We start from the raw sequence: 18,661 nt of genomic DNA on the forward strand, positions 1-18,661 counted from the left end.
AATACTATCGTATATAGGATTCATGTACAGATCGCTGCAAGCCAGGGTAAAAGATCACAAATATGAGGTACAAAAAGGAAACATTAATACAGCTCTGGCATGTTACGCCAGCGATCTGGGAATTTCCTCCTGTTGAGACCAAGCTATGCTAATACACAAGGTCTTTGACTGGTAAAGTATTAGAAGCGGTAGAGATCTACAGGGCGGACAGGAGTGGAACCTGCATCAACATGGATGCCATTCATGTACCAAATGCATGGAAATACAATTTAGACTTATAAAATATACATCATATACGAAACGTCAAAGCCTTTATTCAAACTTATTTGAAACTTTTAAAATTAGAAGGCAGCTACGTTATATTTATAGAATAGATTTTCCGTTTTACATTTCCTAAAGAGGGCCGATAAAATAGTGGCCAAAAATGTTTGAACATTGAAGTTAAGCTTTTCTCTTTTGGAAATTTTGCATTTAGGTGTGATTCTCTACTCTACACATACAGTTCCAGTTTTCTGGTAAAGTTGTTTATTGAAAAATAACAATTAGCACTGCAGATATTACTATTTATTTGTGATTACAAGAGTATTCATTCTTTGTAAAAATTAATGACAGGTTGAAAGAAGTTGCCAATTTGTTTTGATATGCTAAAATAATATTAGTAGAAGATGCTTTATTTTTACTGAAAAATTATAATTTCATAAAAATAAATGAGGTGTAGTGCAAATGTTTTTAGTTCTGTTTCTATTAATAATGTTAAATATTTTAAACAAAATTTTATCATCAAAAATAATTTTTTATAATGAAAAAATTATATTACAGTATATAATTTTTTGCAGTCCAAATGCATAAAATGCAGTGCTGTACTATCTAATGCAATCTATTTTGTCAATCTAATATTTTAGATATACAGTATATAAATTTCAAATTTTCTGTTTTCACTCTATTATTTAAAATTGTAGCTGCTAAGATAACAGTAATCAAAAGATAATTTAATATTCTCTATACACCTTGTTGATGAAAAAGTTATACACCTAAATAGAATTGTCCAATTACTGCAAAATTTAGCATCAGAGGTGGTCCCTAGATAAACGTGAGTGAAGAAAGGCAATGCCTAGTGGCTTACACTTGCAGGGACCTTGCAAATTTGGTAGTATATTCTAAAATTATCAAATTAGTAATTAGGGACTGTCTGTAAAATTGTCTGCATTTTTCTTGAAAGTTTTATTTCCCCTCCCCCTCTTGCCCCAGATTGTTCAAGTTTCCATAACCCCTTCTTCTCTTCAGATGTCCAACAAAACTCAAACCCCTAAAACCTTTATCACATTATGAATCATAATGTGATATGAATGCTAGATACCGTAAGTAGAAACAAAACATACAAGAAATTTTGAAATAAGTATAATAAAATGCATAAACTGTGTAAAATTTAATGAAATATACAGATGTCCACTGAAGCACGACCTTCCCTTCTCCTTGTCTGACTTGTCTTAACCACCTCCCTCCCTCCCAGTGTGGATGTCATTTATGGACAATCCCTTATTGTAAATATAATTATACTGTACCATTGTCAGTTGCATCTGCAAAGTGATTATTTTCAAAGTTAAAATTGATCAAGAATTACCTCCAATCAACAATGTGTCAAGAAATGTTTACTTTGGATCTTTTGTATCAAAAGATATTACTGCAAAACTTGATTATTCCCCTGTATTGACCTTGTTATTTACAGTTGTGCAGTTGCTTTCATACCATCTAGAGCAGCGGTTCCCAACCTTTTTTTGACCAGGGACCACTTTGATTTCGTTGTTAGCAGGGACCACAAGGTTTAAGAAAAATAAACTGTGTCAATCTAAAAATAAACTTTAATCAAAACTGTTAACATAAGTAATCGTTAAACGCAAGAGTAACATGCTTTAACAGTACTATTATAATAGAAAACATAACATTTTTAGTAAAAATTAAATTCAGTTTGTATCAATGTGAGAATAATAATTTAAAACGAATAAAAGTTTTAAATCTTTCGCGGACCATATTTTAGCTCTTGCGGACCACTTGTTGGGAACTGCTGATCTAGAGCAATTAAAGTTTTTGTGGGCAACAAGAAAGTCTGTTCATTTCTACTATGTTGCAAGATAATGGATAACGATATCAAATTCCATGAAGTATAAAGTAAGAATGAAGGTCAGGTTACTTTAGTGCCATCATTTACTTTAATACATTAACATGTTCTTATTGTTACAATTAATATTGATAATTTAATTCTAAAAATATGGATAAATTTTGTTTTTTCTATTTATTTTTACCTTTAAATTACATTTAAGCCTGGCAAATCAAGAAAAACAAATGACAGAGGACTCAATTCTCAGAAACAAATTCATTAAATATACAATTTGTGGCTTGCACTGTAAAAATTGATTCTAGCACTGCACGAGTTGCATGTTACATAGAAAACAGTAAAAAAAAAATTTTTTTTATTCCATTTTTGTAGGTGAATTCTGTACCCCTATTGAATTTTCCAAGTCCTTGTACATATTTTTATTACTTTATTGTATGTTCTTCTGTCTGTTTCTGTATTAAAAATGTTCATATTATTATAGACCTAAATAAATCTACCCTCTCTCCATCACTCTTAATTAATGGACCTCAGAAATAAATTTTGTCTAGGACCTCACAAATCCTAGGGCTGTCTCTGCTCAGCACACAGTTCAGTAGCCTCAGCGTCTGAGGCTACTGAGTATGTAATATGTAAATGATTAAAGTTTCGGTCTGATTGCATGTCAGGTAATTCCACCACAAAGTGCCTTAAAATTTCTATCCCAGTATCCTATAAAAAAGCTTGCAGAGGTTTATTGTTCAGAATTTTTAGTCTACCCTTGTTTGGAAATCTTTAAACACTAGGCATATCTATACAATGCGATGAAAGACATTATGCACAACTGACAAAGTTTGAGAAAAGACATTTTCTTCTTACTGGGCCCCCTCCCTCTCCCACAAGAAATAGAGCACACAAAAAATATGAAACAATAAATAAAACAAAGCTAAATAATGTGAAAAACAAACAAATCTTAAATTTTTATTAATAAAAAATATTTAATATAGAACAATAAATTTTAGTTTTTCTAGAAAAATTTGAACAGTTTGTTCATAAATTTAAAAAAATGAAATTTATTTTATTAAATGTCTAACAAAAGTTGTTATACAATAACAATATTACCTTAAAATATTAATTGTTTAATTTAACCTTTTTGGTTAATATTTAAATAATATTTTACCCAAGAGAGGTAAATTGAATAATGAAAAAGATAATTTAAATAAAAGCCAAGATGGTTTTAAAAAAGTAAGTATATAAATATCAATAAACTTTATTTAAAAATTCAGAAAAGTAAACTATCTTATTTCATATCTTTTCAAAATAGGCAGTTTGACCGGGCCCTAGACATTTGTCTCATTTGTCTATGCAATGATCCAGCCCTAATTGTACTGTTCATAAGAGAATTATTTATTGTCATCATTGGAAAGGATCTGTCTTGTAATGAATGAAAAATTACCAAGTTTCGAATAGAATTTTGTAAATTGTGAATAATTGAATGAACTTGTGGATTAGTGGGGGGAAGTGGAAATTGGGTCAATCTTAATTTGGCTAAATTTAAATGAGGCATTGAGGAAAGGAATATACAAAAAATGCATTAATGCCTTGCATTATCATAACTCCACAACATTATTAAAACCTAAGAAAATGGTTGCTATTCATCACTTAACTATTTTAAATCTATCCTACCATAAGAATTAAAGTATGTATTTTTATATTAATTTTTTTCATAAAAATGTAAAAAATTATTATTATATAAATATTGTCTTATCCTTGAATTAACACTGAAACAATGTGTAAAGAATGTTCTTATTAAAGATCTGAAGACTACTAGTAACTAAATGGATCATCTGAATTGCATAGAATGAAATAAATGTTAGTGTGTCATCCTCCTCTTCTTTTTGGAATGTTAGTCCATCAAAAACTTTGTGCTGGATTACAAAAGTTTCTTTTTGTTTTGAATTATTACAAATTTATCCAGTTGATTTTTGTTGTTTTAACATTGTTTGAGAATAGCTGTTCTGAGAAAAAGCAGCTTTTTAATGAAATAACCAAATTGAAAACATTGTGTACTTTATACATTCTAATCTGAAAAAATTTGATCTTATGTAGAGTTTAAATCCTTAGTGATTCATTCATACTACTGTCGTGAAAGTTTTCAGACTTAAAAAGAGAGCAAAAGCAATTAGAATTATTTTTTAGATAAAATTAGAAATCTGCATATTGATAAATATCAAAATTAAATATTAATTATTTTTTTCATTATTAGAAATGACAATAGTGATTTCTACAGTACGTCAGTACAGTACAGTAGAATCTTTAATATATTTTAAAAAATAGAATAGTAAAGCTATAGAGAAATAATTAGGTCAGTGGTCACAGATACATTGAATGTTACTCCTTTGTTTTTGACATGCTTTTATTGTATGTTTTCTTTAATTTTATGGATTATTATTATTATTGAAATTGTATAATTTGAATCTTTTATACAGAAATATTTTTCTGGACTGTTAATTACTAAATCAATTTTAAAATTAACTCATTACTTAAAATGCAATTTTTATAGAATTTATTTCAATGCATTTTGATTTTCAGATTAATAATTAAGATGTGAAGTATTAACTGTGATTAATTTTAAAAAATAAATTCATTTAAATATGAACAGAATAAAAATTGGATTAGCTATTGAAATGATTTAAATAATTTTACTATGATTGGTTACATTTATTCAAGAATGAATTCAACTGTTAGAAGTGAAATTTAAAATATAAGTAATTTCTATAAATATTCAAATTATTCTTATAAACAAAACTTTTCTGTCATATTAATATTTCATTTTCACATAATATATAATTATGTTGTTGAATTGCATTTGTATTATTTATTAATTATTTTTTGCCTAATTTGCATTTTCTTTATAAGTTTACATTTAATTTACTAATGAAACTTAAATATTGGTGATTATTTATAAAATTACATTAATTATTGTAGGTGTGGACACTGCAAAAGACTTGCTCCCAAATATGAAGAGGCAGCAACAATTTTAAAGAAAAATGATCCAGCTGTTCCTTTGGCAAAGGTGACTTAAATATACTATATCTACCTTAAATTTAATTATAAGTAAAGAAATTAAGAAATATTATTTGTATAATTGTCTAAATTATTTTAGCTATACAGAAGTTTGTCTGTTTATCATCTAATAATAAAACAGTATAGTTCAGAAAATATATTTTAATGCCATTTATATTAAAAAGTTATCTTATTTTGTTTTCAAATTTTATTGTTTTTTTTTCTAAATAATATAAATATTTAACAATAATTGATTACTTGTCAGTAGCAAGTTAAAATGCAATACATTAAGCACACATCAAATAAATCAGTAGAAATAAAAACTGTCTTTTTGGTGCTAAAATAAATAAATTGACTTTTTATTCCTATTTGGTAGCAAGTTAATGTAATCTGAATATTATTTCTAATCAGTATCACATTTGTGATAAATTCATAAATTTAATGTTTTTTTTAAGAAAAAAATTTATTTTTTCCTTAGTAGACTTTAAATTATTATTATTATTTTAAATTAATTCAAATTTTTATTGTAATTTTTAGTAACAGAAATTGATGTTATAAAATTTTAAATAAAAATATGGAATTTTTGTTCAAATGTAGAAATTAAAATTTTCAAATTGAAGTAATTAGTATATGGTAAATGAAATTTTTTCAGTGGTGTTTCTGCTTATTTCAGTAATGGCAAATGACAGATGCATAATCATATTAACCTAATTACATATTTATTAAATCTGTTAAATGTGTGTTCTGTTTTTATTCATAATTACTGTGACACTTTAAAGTAAATTCTTTCATTTTATTTTTCAACTTTCTTAAAAAGTAAATTAATTTCTATTAAATTTTGGAACCATTTTGGCTTTGCTTTCTATATGCCAATGTTTCTTTGCATGTAAAAAAGAGAAACCAAATTTTTTATTTTTTATTTGAATTTCGATAATGTTATTTCCACAATTTGTGTATATGTGTGCATTAAAAAGATTGCTTTTTAACATCTTATGAATGTACACATCAATAAATATTTCATAATATGACTATTACCTTGTTAATTTTTTATTCATATTAATAAGTTTCCAAATTTTTGTTACTAACTGATGTAAATATGTAATTGATTATGCTATTTTCTTTTTCTCAGTTTTATATTTTTCTTATAATTATTATTTTTACCATCTGAAGAATAAAGAATTTCATTGTTTCTGCGTGAAAACTTAATATATTTCTTAAATAGTTAATATGTTGATTAAAAACATTAGTAGTTAACATTTCTAATACTGATTTAAATGCAGGGGGATGGAAAAGTTAGGTATACAGTTGTTACTATGGGGGGAAAACATGTAGGGAGAAAACAGGAAGGAAAAAAAAACATTTCATGTACAAATTAAATCACAAATGAGGAATACAAACTAATAAAAGATAAAAATAAAAATGTTTCATGTTCATTATTATTATTATTTCTCAGATTCTCAACTGTATACCTACTTTTGCCTGTATTACCTCTGTATTTAAAAAATATTGTCTTTGATATAATTAAAAACATGAATAATTTATTTTGCATTAATTGAGCTTTCCTTTGTTTAAACATTTTAAAGTGAGTATAGTATATTTTTCTGTATGGAATGATTTAGTACTTATTTTTATTTAAAACATTTTATTTTTGAAACAAGGCATAAAATAATATAAGTTTATATATGAATTTCATATTTCTCAAAAGAAAATAACTGGTTTTTGAAGTTTAAACAATAAAAAATGGTTTGAAACAATAGTGAACTGTTTAATTTATTTTCTGAAATATTTAATTAAGTGTAAGTATTTTATTTTTAATGATGTGAACTGTACAGATTTTCATTTTGGTAATTTTTGGCTATAATATTTGCCATCTTCCAATTTATAGAACAAAAATTAATTGTAAAAATTTAAATCATATTTGCAATAATGTATTTCCAAAAATTTTTTAAATTAAAACTTTGCATAAATTGAGAGATGTTATTCATTTTTTAGTAATTTAGAAAATTTTAAATTTTTAGATGCAAGTTGTACAAAGTATACTTGTTTAATATATACTTCACATTTTTTTTCTAGGAATTTAACAATAAAGCAACTAACAATGACTGTGATTTACTTCACTGTAAATTGTTCTTCATTTGCATATTCTGATATTAGGTTGTTGCAAATAAAATGGCCAACTTACTTATGACTTTGAATGTTTGTTAATGTAATTTAAAACTTACATATTCAATCAAAATTGTCTTCACCAACATTAATGCACTTTTCCCAATGCAGTAGAAATGCATTAATGCCAATTTGATAGAAATCATGAGAATGAGAAGCCAAAAAGATATTAAAGGTACTTTTTATTGCATTCTCTTCCTTGAAGACTTCCCTTGCCAAAAAACTGTCCAAATGTATAAAAAAAAAAAAAGTGAAAGTCTGTTGGCAAAAAGTCTGGAGAATAAAGTGGATGGGGAAGAATTTCATTTGAATACTTTCAATTTTTGTGACGAATAATTAAAGAACTGCAGACTTCCAAATGATGTAGCTCACTGAGTTTGTGTGGTACCCATTTGTTGAGCTTCTTGACTTTTCCTAACATGTTTAGATGCTGAGAAATGGTTGAATAATATCCAGTATGTTCAATCTTTCTGCGATTTTTCGGACAGTCAGATGATGATCTTCAATTCTGATTTTTGAGATTTGTATTCCCAGCATGAATTAATGCTTGGTGGCCTGCTCACTCGCAGAACTTTCACCAAAAGTTTTATTAGTATTTTGAGTTGCTTTATGTTCCTTTTTATACTTGTAAAAGAAAATTATTCAGTTTTCTTTTCTCCGTGCTATCAGAAAAAGTTCTCTTAAACATGTAGAACTCACAATATAAATGAGATTATATTTTTAATTCACATATTGTATGTATGCTCTTCTAATTGCAAACATACAGCACTGTTCACATGGATAAAAGTTGAACTACAAATCTAGAAAGTTTAAATTTTAAAAAATGGCCATTTCATTTGCAATGACCCAATAATATATCAATGAAGAACAATTTATTGTGACAAAATCTATTTTATAAAATTTTATTTTGTCAGCTATGAGGAAAACATTGCCATAGAATTGAAACAAACTATGAAATATTTCATCCAAGTTTACAATAATTTGTATCATCAGTGAAAATAAGATTTTAATACTGTTTGAAAATTAACAGTGTTAAACTGTAATAACTAATTTTCAAAAAGTGATTTTGCGGTTAGTACAGAACAGTAAATAAAAATCATTTAAGTTACTATAGTGTGAATTTTTACATCTCAATACAATTTATAAATTTTTACTCCTTAAATATATAGACTCTAATTCATTTTTATAGCTAGAGCTTATAAAAGCTTTTTTTAGAACTTAGAATAAATTTCTTCTGCATTAATCTATTATTATTGTTGTTATTTTTAAGATATATACATGTAAAATGTACAATCTTTAAAACCTGCATTATTTTTATGGAAAAAAAATATGTAATAATGGAAATTGAAATGAAATGCATGTATACATACATACATGTACATTTTTAATTCTTTTATATAAAAACTCATCTATGTCATATATGTATTTATATTGAGAATAGCTTCCATTTTTTTTTAATTTAACAACTGTACAATTAGAATAATAAAAGTAATTGAAGCATTTGCTATAAATAATTTATAATTACTAATTTGACTACTGTAATCGAACTGCTTTTTTTTAGAATGATATCGAACTTTAAAAAGTTAAAAATCATTCACATCAAAGTATTTTGGGATATATCTCATTAACAGCAATTTTAAGGTTATTTGTTCTATATTTAAGAGCCTATTTTATCCATTACTAGCTGACCCGGCCACGCGTTGTTGTGGCTCAAAATGTATCTATTATAAATGTATAACACTTCCTCCGTGGGGGGAATTTCAAAAAATCCGTTCTTAGTGTACAGGGGGGTCTAATGATGTGTTCACTTGTTTATAATCGATTAGCGCAAATCGCAACCGTCAATCTCGTAACGGTCAACTCTTTGATAACAGGTGCGTGTCTGGGAATTGTAACGGATAAGTTACGGCGGCGCTGATCGATTATAAACAAGTGAACACATCATTAGACCCTCCTGTACATTCTCTTGACGTAACCTATTAAAACGCAATTAAAAACGCAAAAAAAAACCGCATGCAAAATAGTATAAATAGAAGCCGAGTTCTTCACAGTAAGCCTTAATCCTGTCCCTCTCCCCGCTGGGGAATATCAAAAATCCCTTTTTAGTGTATATTCTGTTGACGTAACCTATTAAAACGCAATTAAAAATGCAAAAAACCGCATCTAAAATAGTATAATAGAAGCCAAGTTCTTCACGGTAATCCATAATCCTGTCCATCTCCCCCCCAGTGGGGGGAATTTCGACATGTATATTATATAAAAACACGTGCGTATTCGAATGCAATGTGGTGTCAAAATTTCAAAGGAATCTGTAGGAACAAACGAACGTTATATTTTATTTATATAGATAGATAGAAAATGATCTGCTTTAGTCCATTCTCACAGAAAACCATAATGCCTCACAGAAAAGCAAACTTAGGTCGTCGGAAGTTAGCGCCATCTGTTGGACATAAAAGCCTTAATCCATATATAAATATATTTTTGAAAGGGGGGAAATGGTGGTCTTCACATATGCCAGAAACCTTCGCGGGAATGTATTAAACAACTTCCCAAAGTTTCATGGCAATCGGATAAATGGTATAGTAATGCATGAAGGACAGACAGACAGACAGGCTTACATTCGTTTTTATATATATAGATAATATAGAACAAATGAAGGTTTAAATTATTGGAGGGATGACAAAAGCCAAACATTTTCAATATGAACAATTGAATTCTTCAAGTATATTTAATTATCTAAAATTTGGTGTAGTCATTATTTATAAATAGCCATGCCTATCTTTATAGTTACACTAAATTGCTTTGGATTTGCAAAAAATATTGTTGGATTAATGATTATAACAAATTACTAATATACTGTTTAAGATAATCAAACTAATTTTTTACTTTTAAATTTTAAAATTTTTATTTGTTTAATTAATACAGTTAATTGGTATTTAAATTTTGTTAATTTAGCCTGTATTATTATTGTATTTCTATTATATTGACATTTTAATTTAAAAAAAAAAAACTCTTGATATAGTATAGATTTAAAGTATGTAACATTGTAATACAAATAACATTAGTCTGTATGATAATTATTCTTGTTGTTAAAATTTAAATTGTGTTAAAACATTCATATTACATCAGTTTTACATTTCACAAAATCAATAACTGTAATTTTCATACGCAATATAAATTATCAAATCTAAACAGTTTTTTATGTAGATTAAAAATGTAGACTGGGTGAGATTAAAAGGAATTCAATATTTGTGAAAATAATTTTGCAATGATTATATAATTTTCTTTTTTGTAGGTGGATTGTACTTCTGATGCTGGTAAAGAAACTTGTTCAAAGTATGGTGTCAGTGGTTATCCTACACTCAAGATTTTCCGAAATGGAGAATTTTCTTCTGAATATAGTGGTGGCCGAGAAACAGGTAGGTTATTTAGTTATTAAATTTTAATTTCTCACTGTTGTTTGTAATTTATCAAATGATAATTTCATTTAATATGAAGTATTGGGTTTTTCCTGTGTTGATGATATGAAAGTCAGTGTTAAAAAAATGAGACTATTAAATTCTATTTAGTATTAAAGACTTCAATATTAATCTTTCAAAATCATGTCATCATTAAAAGAATTTTTAAATTTAATATTTTTGTATTAAATGCCAGGAGATTATAATTTAAATTAGTTCTTTTCCATATTAGGATGAATGAAGCTAGTAAATGAATGGCAATGGTGCTTCATATTTTGAATTTAATTCATTCTAGAAGGCTATTTGAAGTTTGAATCGATTTTTCCCATTAGAAATAATAGAAAGTGAACTACAGTAAAACCTCGCTTAATGAGCACCTTGCACAACGAGCAAAACAAATTGTAAAAATTTGCCTTGCTTAATGAGTGATGAGGAGAGGGGAAATCCCAAATTGTGTGCATGAGGCATACTCCATCAGTCTGCATTTAGCACTCGTTCCGCTAGCATCTTGGTGTTGCTTGTGATCACATATTTTTCCAAACTTGTGTTCATACACATTACTTATAAACGTCAACAACCATAGCCCGTTATATAATAAACACACCAAACGATATGCCAAATTCCTGGGTCATTAAATTTAATGACTGATTCCAAATTAAATTTTAGAAACGTCTGAATTAAAAATGAACTATTTATAATTATTAAATTTAATATGAGATGGAAACATAACTGCCTACCTCTGGTCAAATTAATTAATTTCTAATATTTAATTATAGCCTTTACATAACCCAAGAATTTGACATATTGTTTGGAGTGTTTATCAAACATTAACTGTGATTTTTTTTTTTTTTTTTTTTTTCCTTCCCTGCAAATCAAATTCTCATTTCAGGATGGTTCATTCCACTCTAGAAGAAAAGATGATGATGATTTATGCTTCTTAACAGTGTATATTGTACAATTTTTTTTGAATAAACATTATACATAAAACATTTGAGCATTTTTTCAGTGTGGAACGCATTATTGTATTTTACATTAATTTCTATGGGAAAAATTGTTTCGCTTAACGAGTGTTTCTCATTATGAGTAAGACTCTGGAACGAATTATGCTCGTTAAGCGAGGTTTTACTGTAATCCATTCCCATATCCTAAATAATATCCATTTCAATAAACGTAAACAGTAAATACACATAATTTAAGGTCAAAATAACAAATTAAATGCCCTAAATAATAAATTTAAATGCAAAAACGATAAATATGTAAATACCGTATAATGAAATGAAAATTGTACCTTAGTGAGTAGTAGTGATGTCCCATTTCTTAAGGTCACTATGTACTGTACAAGGGTTATTTTTTTCAACCTCCACAACCCAGAATAAAAAAATAAGAATGAAAAACAAAACCATTCTATTTGTAGAAGGTAGTTACAGTCTTCATCTATTTTTCCACATAATTGCCTTGTCAATTCTGGCAGACATCATACTGTGACACCAGCTTTTGTATACCCATGTCAAAGAATGTTGCCACCAGGCCATTCGGCCAACCTTTAACACTCAGTCAGCGGTATACAGCGTGGGCCTTGAAATTTGAGGAAACTTTTCACTGAGCTCAAACATTGAACTGACGCCCTTCTTGCACCAATTGATTCACTTTGTCCACCAAATCATCAGTTATTACACACTTCCTCCCTTGACCACCCTCATCATGAACATTGTCACATCCTTGTTTGAATTTCCTGCACCATTCAAGTACATATCCGTAGCTCATGAAGTTCCTCACCATACACATTACACATCCTTCGATGAATTTTACCTCCATTCAGCCCTTCAGCCTGTAGAAATCTAATTACGGCTCATACTTTACAGTTGGCGGGAGACTGGATTGGTGGCATCATGTTTACATGTTTACTGCGGAGTAGCAAATGTCTAAAATAGCTTGGCACAACGCTAACTGGTGAGGGAATATACTACTCACTAGGTGTGCACCCTGTCCCTGTCTCATATGCTTCCAATTTTTTTTCATGCATTAGTGGAGGTTGAAAAATAAATAACATTCTTAGCTTGCTTAGCTTTCTCACAAATAATCCTCAGATGATATCACTGGCCAATTGCTTCTCATTTATCCAGACTAGGAGGAATTTTTCCATTTCTTCAATAACATGCAATCTCCTGGAGGTCAACATTGTCAGTAATATATTATATGCATAACTCTTTTTAGCAAAAAAATTGATGCACCTTAAAGTTGGTATGCAATATTAATCAAATTCTGTACATGGAATGATAGTAAAAAAAACAAAGTTCATTATATCATCACATCATAAGGACAGTCATTGATGAACATTTTCATCATAAATGTTACAAATCAAAGTGGCAAACAAGTCTGTCAATTATTGCAAACTGAGCAGTGTTGAGATGGCTTTACAACTTTCATCACAAATGTTGCATATTAGTAACTGTTCTTTAATGATGTATCCATGTGCTATGATGCTGTAATGAATTTTTTTCACTATCATTTCAAATGCATAATTTTGATTAATATTGCATACTAACTTTAAGGTGTGCTGATTTTCTTTTTCACTTGTGTGTGTGCATGTATGTGTATATACTCATATTTTGTTGTAAAAAAATCAATGTACCTTAAAGCCACTCTATCATATATATAAAATAAAATGTTGAATATAAATTGAGATAGTTTAGAATATAATAATGTCCTATTTTTAAATCAAATTTATCCAGTGAATATAGTTTTACATCTGAAGAGCATAGCTTGAGAAATGGCAAATTATCATAGTTGAATGCTAAATAAAATTGTCATTAATAATTGTAATACATTTTTTAAAATTTAAATTCTACTGATAATTGTGTATGTTCTGTGCACTGGTTGTTAAAAGATCAAATGTGACATGACTAATGACATTGGGAATTATTGATCTCCAGAATGGTTTATTTGATTAGGAAAATTGTGTGGGTTTTAATTTTGCATTGATTTTGCATGATTAACATTAGCAAAATGTGTTTTGCTAATGTTAATCATATTATATCAAAAATAATTATAAATTTTCAATCTAGAGCAGAGAGAGAATTTTAAGATGGAAAAGGTAATCATTGATGTATAACTTATAACATTAGATACCTGATGATCAATTCAGTCTTTTTTGAATTATAATTTAATGTATGGTAGTTTTAATTTTGATGTCGTTTGAAATTTATTTATTTTTCCAAATGTGGCTTTGTGGAAAAAAATTTTTTGCCAGGATAGGTAAATTACCAAATAGAAAAAAGTACAAGTTTAAAATTTTTTCATTAGCTGATCTTATGCTTACCATAATTGGATGATATATAAAGTCTTTATTATAATAAAATGCTTAAAGGAAGCTACATTGGGATTAAAAAGTTAACTCTGTAGTATCAAAATTACTGAAATTGTATGTAACTGACAAAAACTTGAACAGTCAGTTGTGAATCAATTGTAGGATGAATTGCATACATTTTGTATTAATTGTAAGTATAGCTGTTAGTGAATTGTGTTTTTATAACAATCTGGGGATTACTATAATTCTTTGAATAAAATTCATTGCTATTTAATGACAATTAAGATTCAGAATTTAAATTTTGGTACAATATAAAGTTTTTGTTAATTTCAGATCATATTATAAATATAAAATTTGTAAAATCTTAATTAGAATTGAAACTCCTAATTATTTCAGAAATTGCTAATTCATAGAACATTAGTAATTTTTTACCGATAAATATATTTTGTAATTAATATTATTTCAGATACCATTGTAAAGTACATGAAATCTCAGGTTGGACCAAGTTCTGTAGAGATTAAGACACTTTCTGATGCTAAGAAGTTATTAAGTAGGATTGAAGTAGTAATAATTGGTATGTTAAGAATTTTAAGATTCTTAGAATTTTGTAAATAATAATTAACTTTTATAGAAGTTTAATTTCAGTATTAAAAATGATAAGATTAGAATAATTTATGTGAAAATTGATTAATGTTTTAATGAATTCATATAAAATTAAATATTCATTTGTTTATTAAAAGATTGTATTGAGGAGTTTAACATTAATTTTGATGTAATGTTTTTTAGTTGTCATAAAAATAAAATTTAAAACCATTTTTGTGACTTAATAGTACATTAGCACAGTATAACAGCAATGTTCCTTTCTGTTTTCATTTTGTAGTACAGAACTGTAAATGTATATTTTAAAATAGTAATTTCTGTTACAAATATAGAATTACTTATTTCTATATAACAAATTTTCGTATATAAAATATATAATCTATATTTATAACAATTTTTAATAGATATGTTTTTGTAAGTTGCAAAAATTTTCTGTTTAAGCTCTGTATCTAAAATACAACATCTGTTTCAAAATATATTCTTAATTGTATAATTGAATAAGATGTTAATTGCATGATTCAAGTTATACTTTGTCAATCCTTATAATAGTTTTCAGTTGTGTATGATTTGTAATTCCAGACTGAGAAGTCACTTTCTGTCTGTACCTATTGGATATGACACCTTTCATCAAGACATCATTTAAAGGGTGTCCATCTGGTCGTCATTCAGACCATAGGAAACAAGTCATAAAAGATGGTTGAAACTCCACAACTATATGCTCTAATAATTCATTTAATACTAAGATAAAAAGATATAGACCTATATCTATTTCTACCCATAACTTCCTTTATATTCATTCATTGTCTTGAATCTGTCCTCTTGTACATATTCTATAATCGTTTACATATTCCTCTTCTATTCCTTGCCATATAAGATTTCTAGGGATTCTATAAGCTTCTAAATTCATGAATACACACATCAGAAACAATTAGCAAAACAACAAAGGTAGGGGAGAAATCATACTTTCCCACATTTATACTTTTTATACAACTCATTTTCTTTAATGCAATTTTTGACTGATTTCTGTAGTGTGAGATATACAAATAACTGTTATTGGAAGATGATGATCCTTTTTAGTTGCTTTGAGATGGGCTGTCTCCTACCACTGGTCCATCAGCATTGATAAGACTCATCGAGTTCCTGGAAGTTCAGGTCTACTGTTTTCTGTCCTGATGTTTTTCTTTCAAGGATTCTCTGATTGTTGCATCACTATCCGAATGTGACCCCACTAAGTATTCCTTTTTCATCAGAGTTTGGCACTAAGATGTTTTCTCCTTGTTTCTTTGTGTTTGCCTTTTGTAGACTGGGGTTCATTGATGTTAGCCAATTTGGCTTTGATCGAGTGAATCATCTGAGTCGGGTAGGCAATATAACAAATCCTTCTCATGGGATGGTGTTCAATTTTTAAACCTTGAGGATACTGATGTCTTTGATTGTACCCCATTTTCAATGGGGTTAAAATTAGTATGATATAGTTCTAGTTAGTAAAGATAGGGAAAAATTATAGAAAAAATAGAAAATGTTACAGATAGGTTAGAGAGTGTAAGATTAAAAATTAGCAGAGATAATATGGACTTCATACACTGATTTTAGTGGCAAGGAAAGCATACATGTTAGTTATTGGAGATAGAGAAAGAGTAGAGAAATTTAAATATAATATTTAGAATCAATGTTTGAAATAAATGAAAACAAGGTTAGAGTAGAATTAGACAGCTATAGCAAACAAAATAGATATAGGTGGCAGAATGCAAGTGGAATGCTTTGTAATAAGAGTATCAAGTATATTAAAAGGAAAGTTTATACTGCAGTGTAGTGTGGATCTGAATGTTGGAGAAATGAAGAAATATTAGGTGTAAAGATGCAGGTAATAGAAGTGAGGATGTTCAGGGTTGAGTGGGGTTATCTTAACTGATAGGATTAGGAATGATCATATAAAGGATTAGTTTAGGAGCAAGGGACATTAGAGAGAAGCTTATGGAAAATAGACGTAAGTGATTAGGAGAAGAATGGATGGATACATTAGAAAATTAGGAACTAAGAGAAGTAGAGGCAGACTAAAGAAAACCTGGGAAGTAGCAAGTATGAAAAACTTAAAGGATTTGCAGTAAAATGAGGGGAGAGCTCAAAATATGATAGATTGGAGGTCTAGCATATAAAGATCCAATCCTGATGTCTGAGGAAAGGGATGGATGATGATGATAGTAAATATTTTATTTGTTTATCATTATCATCATGATGATGGTGATTTTATTGGGCTGCAATTTGAAAAAAATTGCAGACCTATAAATTCCCACTATTGCTGTCTGTCCTTAATCTCAAGAACAGAGTTAGATAGATGAAAATTGAGACCAGATATCGAAAGCTTAGGGGCAGAAGGCTCTGATTAACTGTAATGAACTTTTGATGCAAAATGCAAACCAGAAGTCATGTTTCAATTCAAAAATTTTCTCTGAAAGGTATTAGATAGATGACTGTCACGATTCAATTGTTAAAGGAAAAGTACGAGCCACTATTAATTTGAGGTGGAGAGCGTATATTTTAAATTAAATTAATTAAAAATATGATTAAAACTTGCAGCTCAGCATTGTGATGATGTCATAATAAATAATTGCTCATATTTATAAGTTATAACTTTTGTTAAAATTTCTCAAATTACTTTAACAGATATCTAAAATTAGAGACTGCAGAGAAACAATCTTAATCAATCACTTGATTAAATAACAAAAGCAATCAGTTTTTATAATATAAATTTTTTTTACCTTTTAAGATATTTTTACATTAATAATTGAATAACTTATGTTCAAAATATTGTTTATGGTTATCTTTCAAAAGTGCACTGTTTTAACATTAAATTTTAATATAAAAACACAGACGAAACTAAGTTGTCTTAACTTAGTTTCGTCTGTGTTTTTATATTGTGAATATACCCATTTTTCTACTTGAAATCTAAATTTTAAATTTTGTTGTAGGATTCTTCAAGGATGATAAAAGCCAATTGAGAGAAGAATTTTTGAAAGTTGCAGATAAATTGAGAGAGACAACTTCATTTGGACATACTTCTAACCAAGAAGTTTTGGATTCATATGGATATAAAGAGTAATGTTCTTATGCAATTTGTAAAATCTTATTTTGATATTTTTTTAAATAAGATAGAAATTCCAATTCATGAAAAATAATTCTATAGTTTAAAATTTTTTAATGAAATGTATTTTTAAGAGTTTGAGGCAAAATGATTTATTTACTTCATATATTGAATTTATGAAACTTATTAAATTAAACTTGGAATTTAATAAAATTATAAAATTAAACATTAATATTTTTCACAATAGTTGTAAAAAATTAATGTATTAAGTTAATTTCATTGCACTAAAGTATCAAATTTACAAAACATGAAATATTGCATGCATCAACAAAAAATTGCTTATAACATGATCAAATTACCTTAAGTTTGTTAGACATTTTTTTCTAGCATTCAAAAACATTATACAAAATAAGGTTGTCTCGTGTACTACAGCATAATACAGTTACAATACAACATAAGCTTGCTTATAATGCAGACCAAATTTCAGACCTTATCAACCACATTATATAAGAACTATAGCGTGTTTAGTTTTTCATCATTGAATTTATTGTCAATATTTATCCTTGAAATATTCAGTAATGAATATTTTAAAAATTATTCTTCAAAGACAATCTATCTTTTTAATGAAGAATATATGAACAGAGAAATTAAAGTACAAGGGTGTGTCCACACATATGCTATTTGCCAAATTCCAGTAAACATTTGGCGAGTAACAAGTGGTGTGGATGGTCTACTCACAATGAATGTTTGGTATTTGCCATTTCCTGGTCCTTGTTAGTAAATTGTTCTGAATCAAATGACATGAGTATTTGCCTCCACACATTTGTGTTTGCATTCATGTATTTTTTTGTTTCTAATCATCAGTATTGCTGTTTTAGTTTTTTTATGAGATGTAG

General features: G+C 27.8%; 2 protein-coding genes across 2 annotated transcripts in view; one reads left to right on the top strand and one right to left on the bottom strand.

Annotated features, from left to right (window-relative positions):
• Window positions 1-18,661, bottom strand: part of LOC136976503 (cullin-3-B-like) — a 199,287-nt gene that overhangs the window by 142,230 nt on the left and 38,396 nt on the right. The gene's annotated exons all lie outside the window — the stretch shown is intronic.
• The window catches only part of ERp60 (disulfide-isomerase A3), a 31,855-nt gene that overhangs the window by 6,260 nt on the left and 6,934 nt on the right, over window positions 1-18,661 (top strand). The window contains exons 2-5 of the mRNA XM_067271735.1: window positions 5,078-5,165; window positions 10,614-10,737; window positions 14,550-14,657; window positions 17,653-17,779. Of these exons, the coding sequence (XP_067127836.1) occupies window positions 5,078-5,165; window positions 10,614-10,737; window positions 14,550-14,657; window positions 17,653-17,779 (447 nt within the window). The remainder of the gene's footprint in view (window positions 1-5,077; window positions 5,166-10,613; window positions 10,738-14,549; window positions 14,658-17,652; window positions 17,780-18,661) is intronic.

This window comes from Centruroides vittatus, unplaced genomic scaffold, assembly GCF_030686945.1.
Source record: "Centruroides vittatus isolate TY-2023 unplaced genomic scaffold, ASM3068694v2 contig_400, whole genome shotgun sequence".
In the NCBI taxonomy this organism is placed as follows: domain Eukaryota; kingdom Metazoa; phylum Arthropoda; class Arachnida; order Scorpiones; family Buthidae; genus Centruroides; species Centruroides vittatus.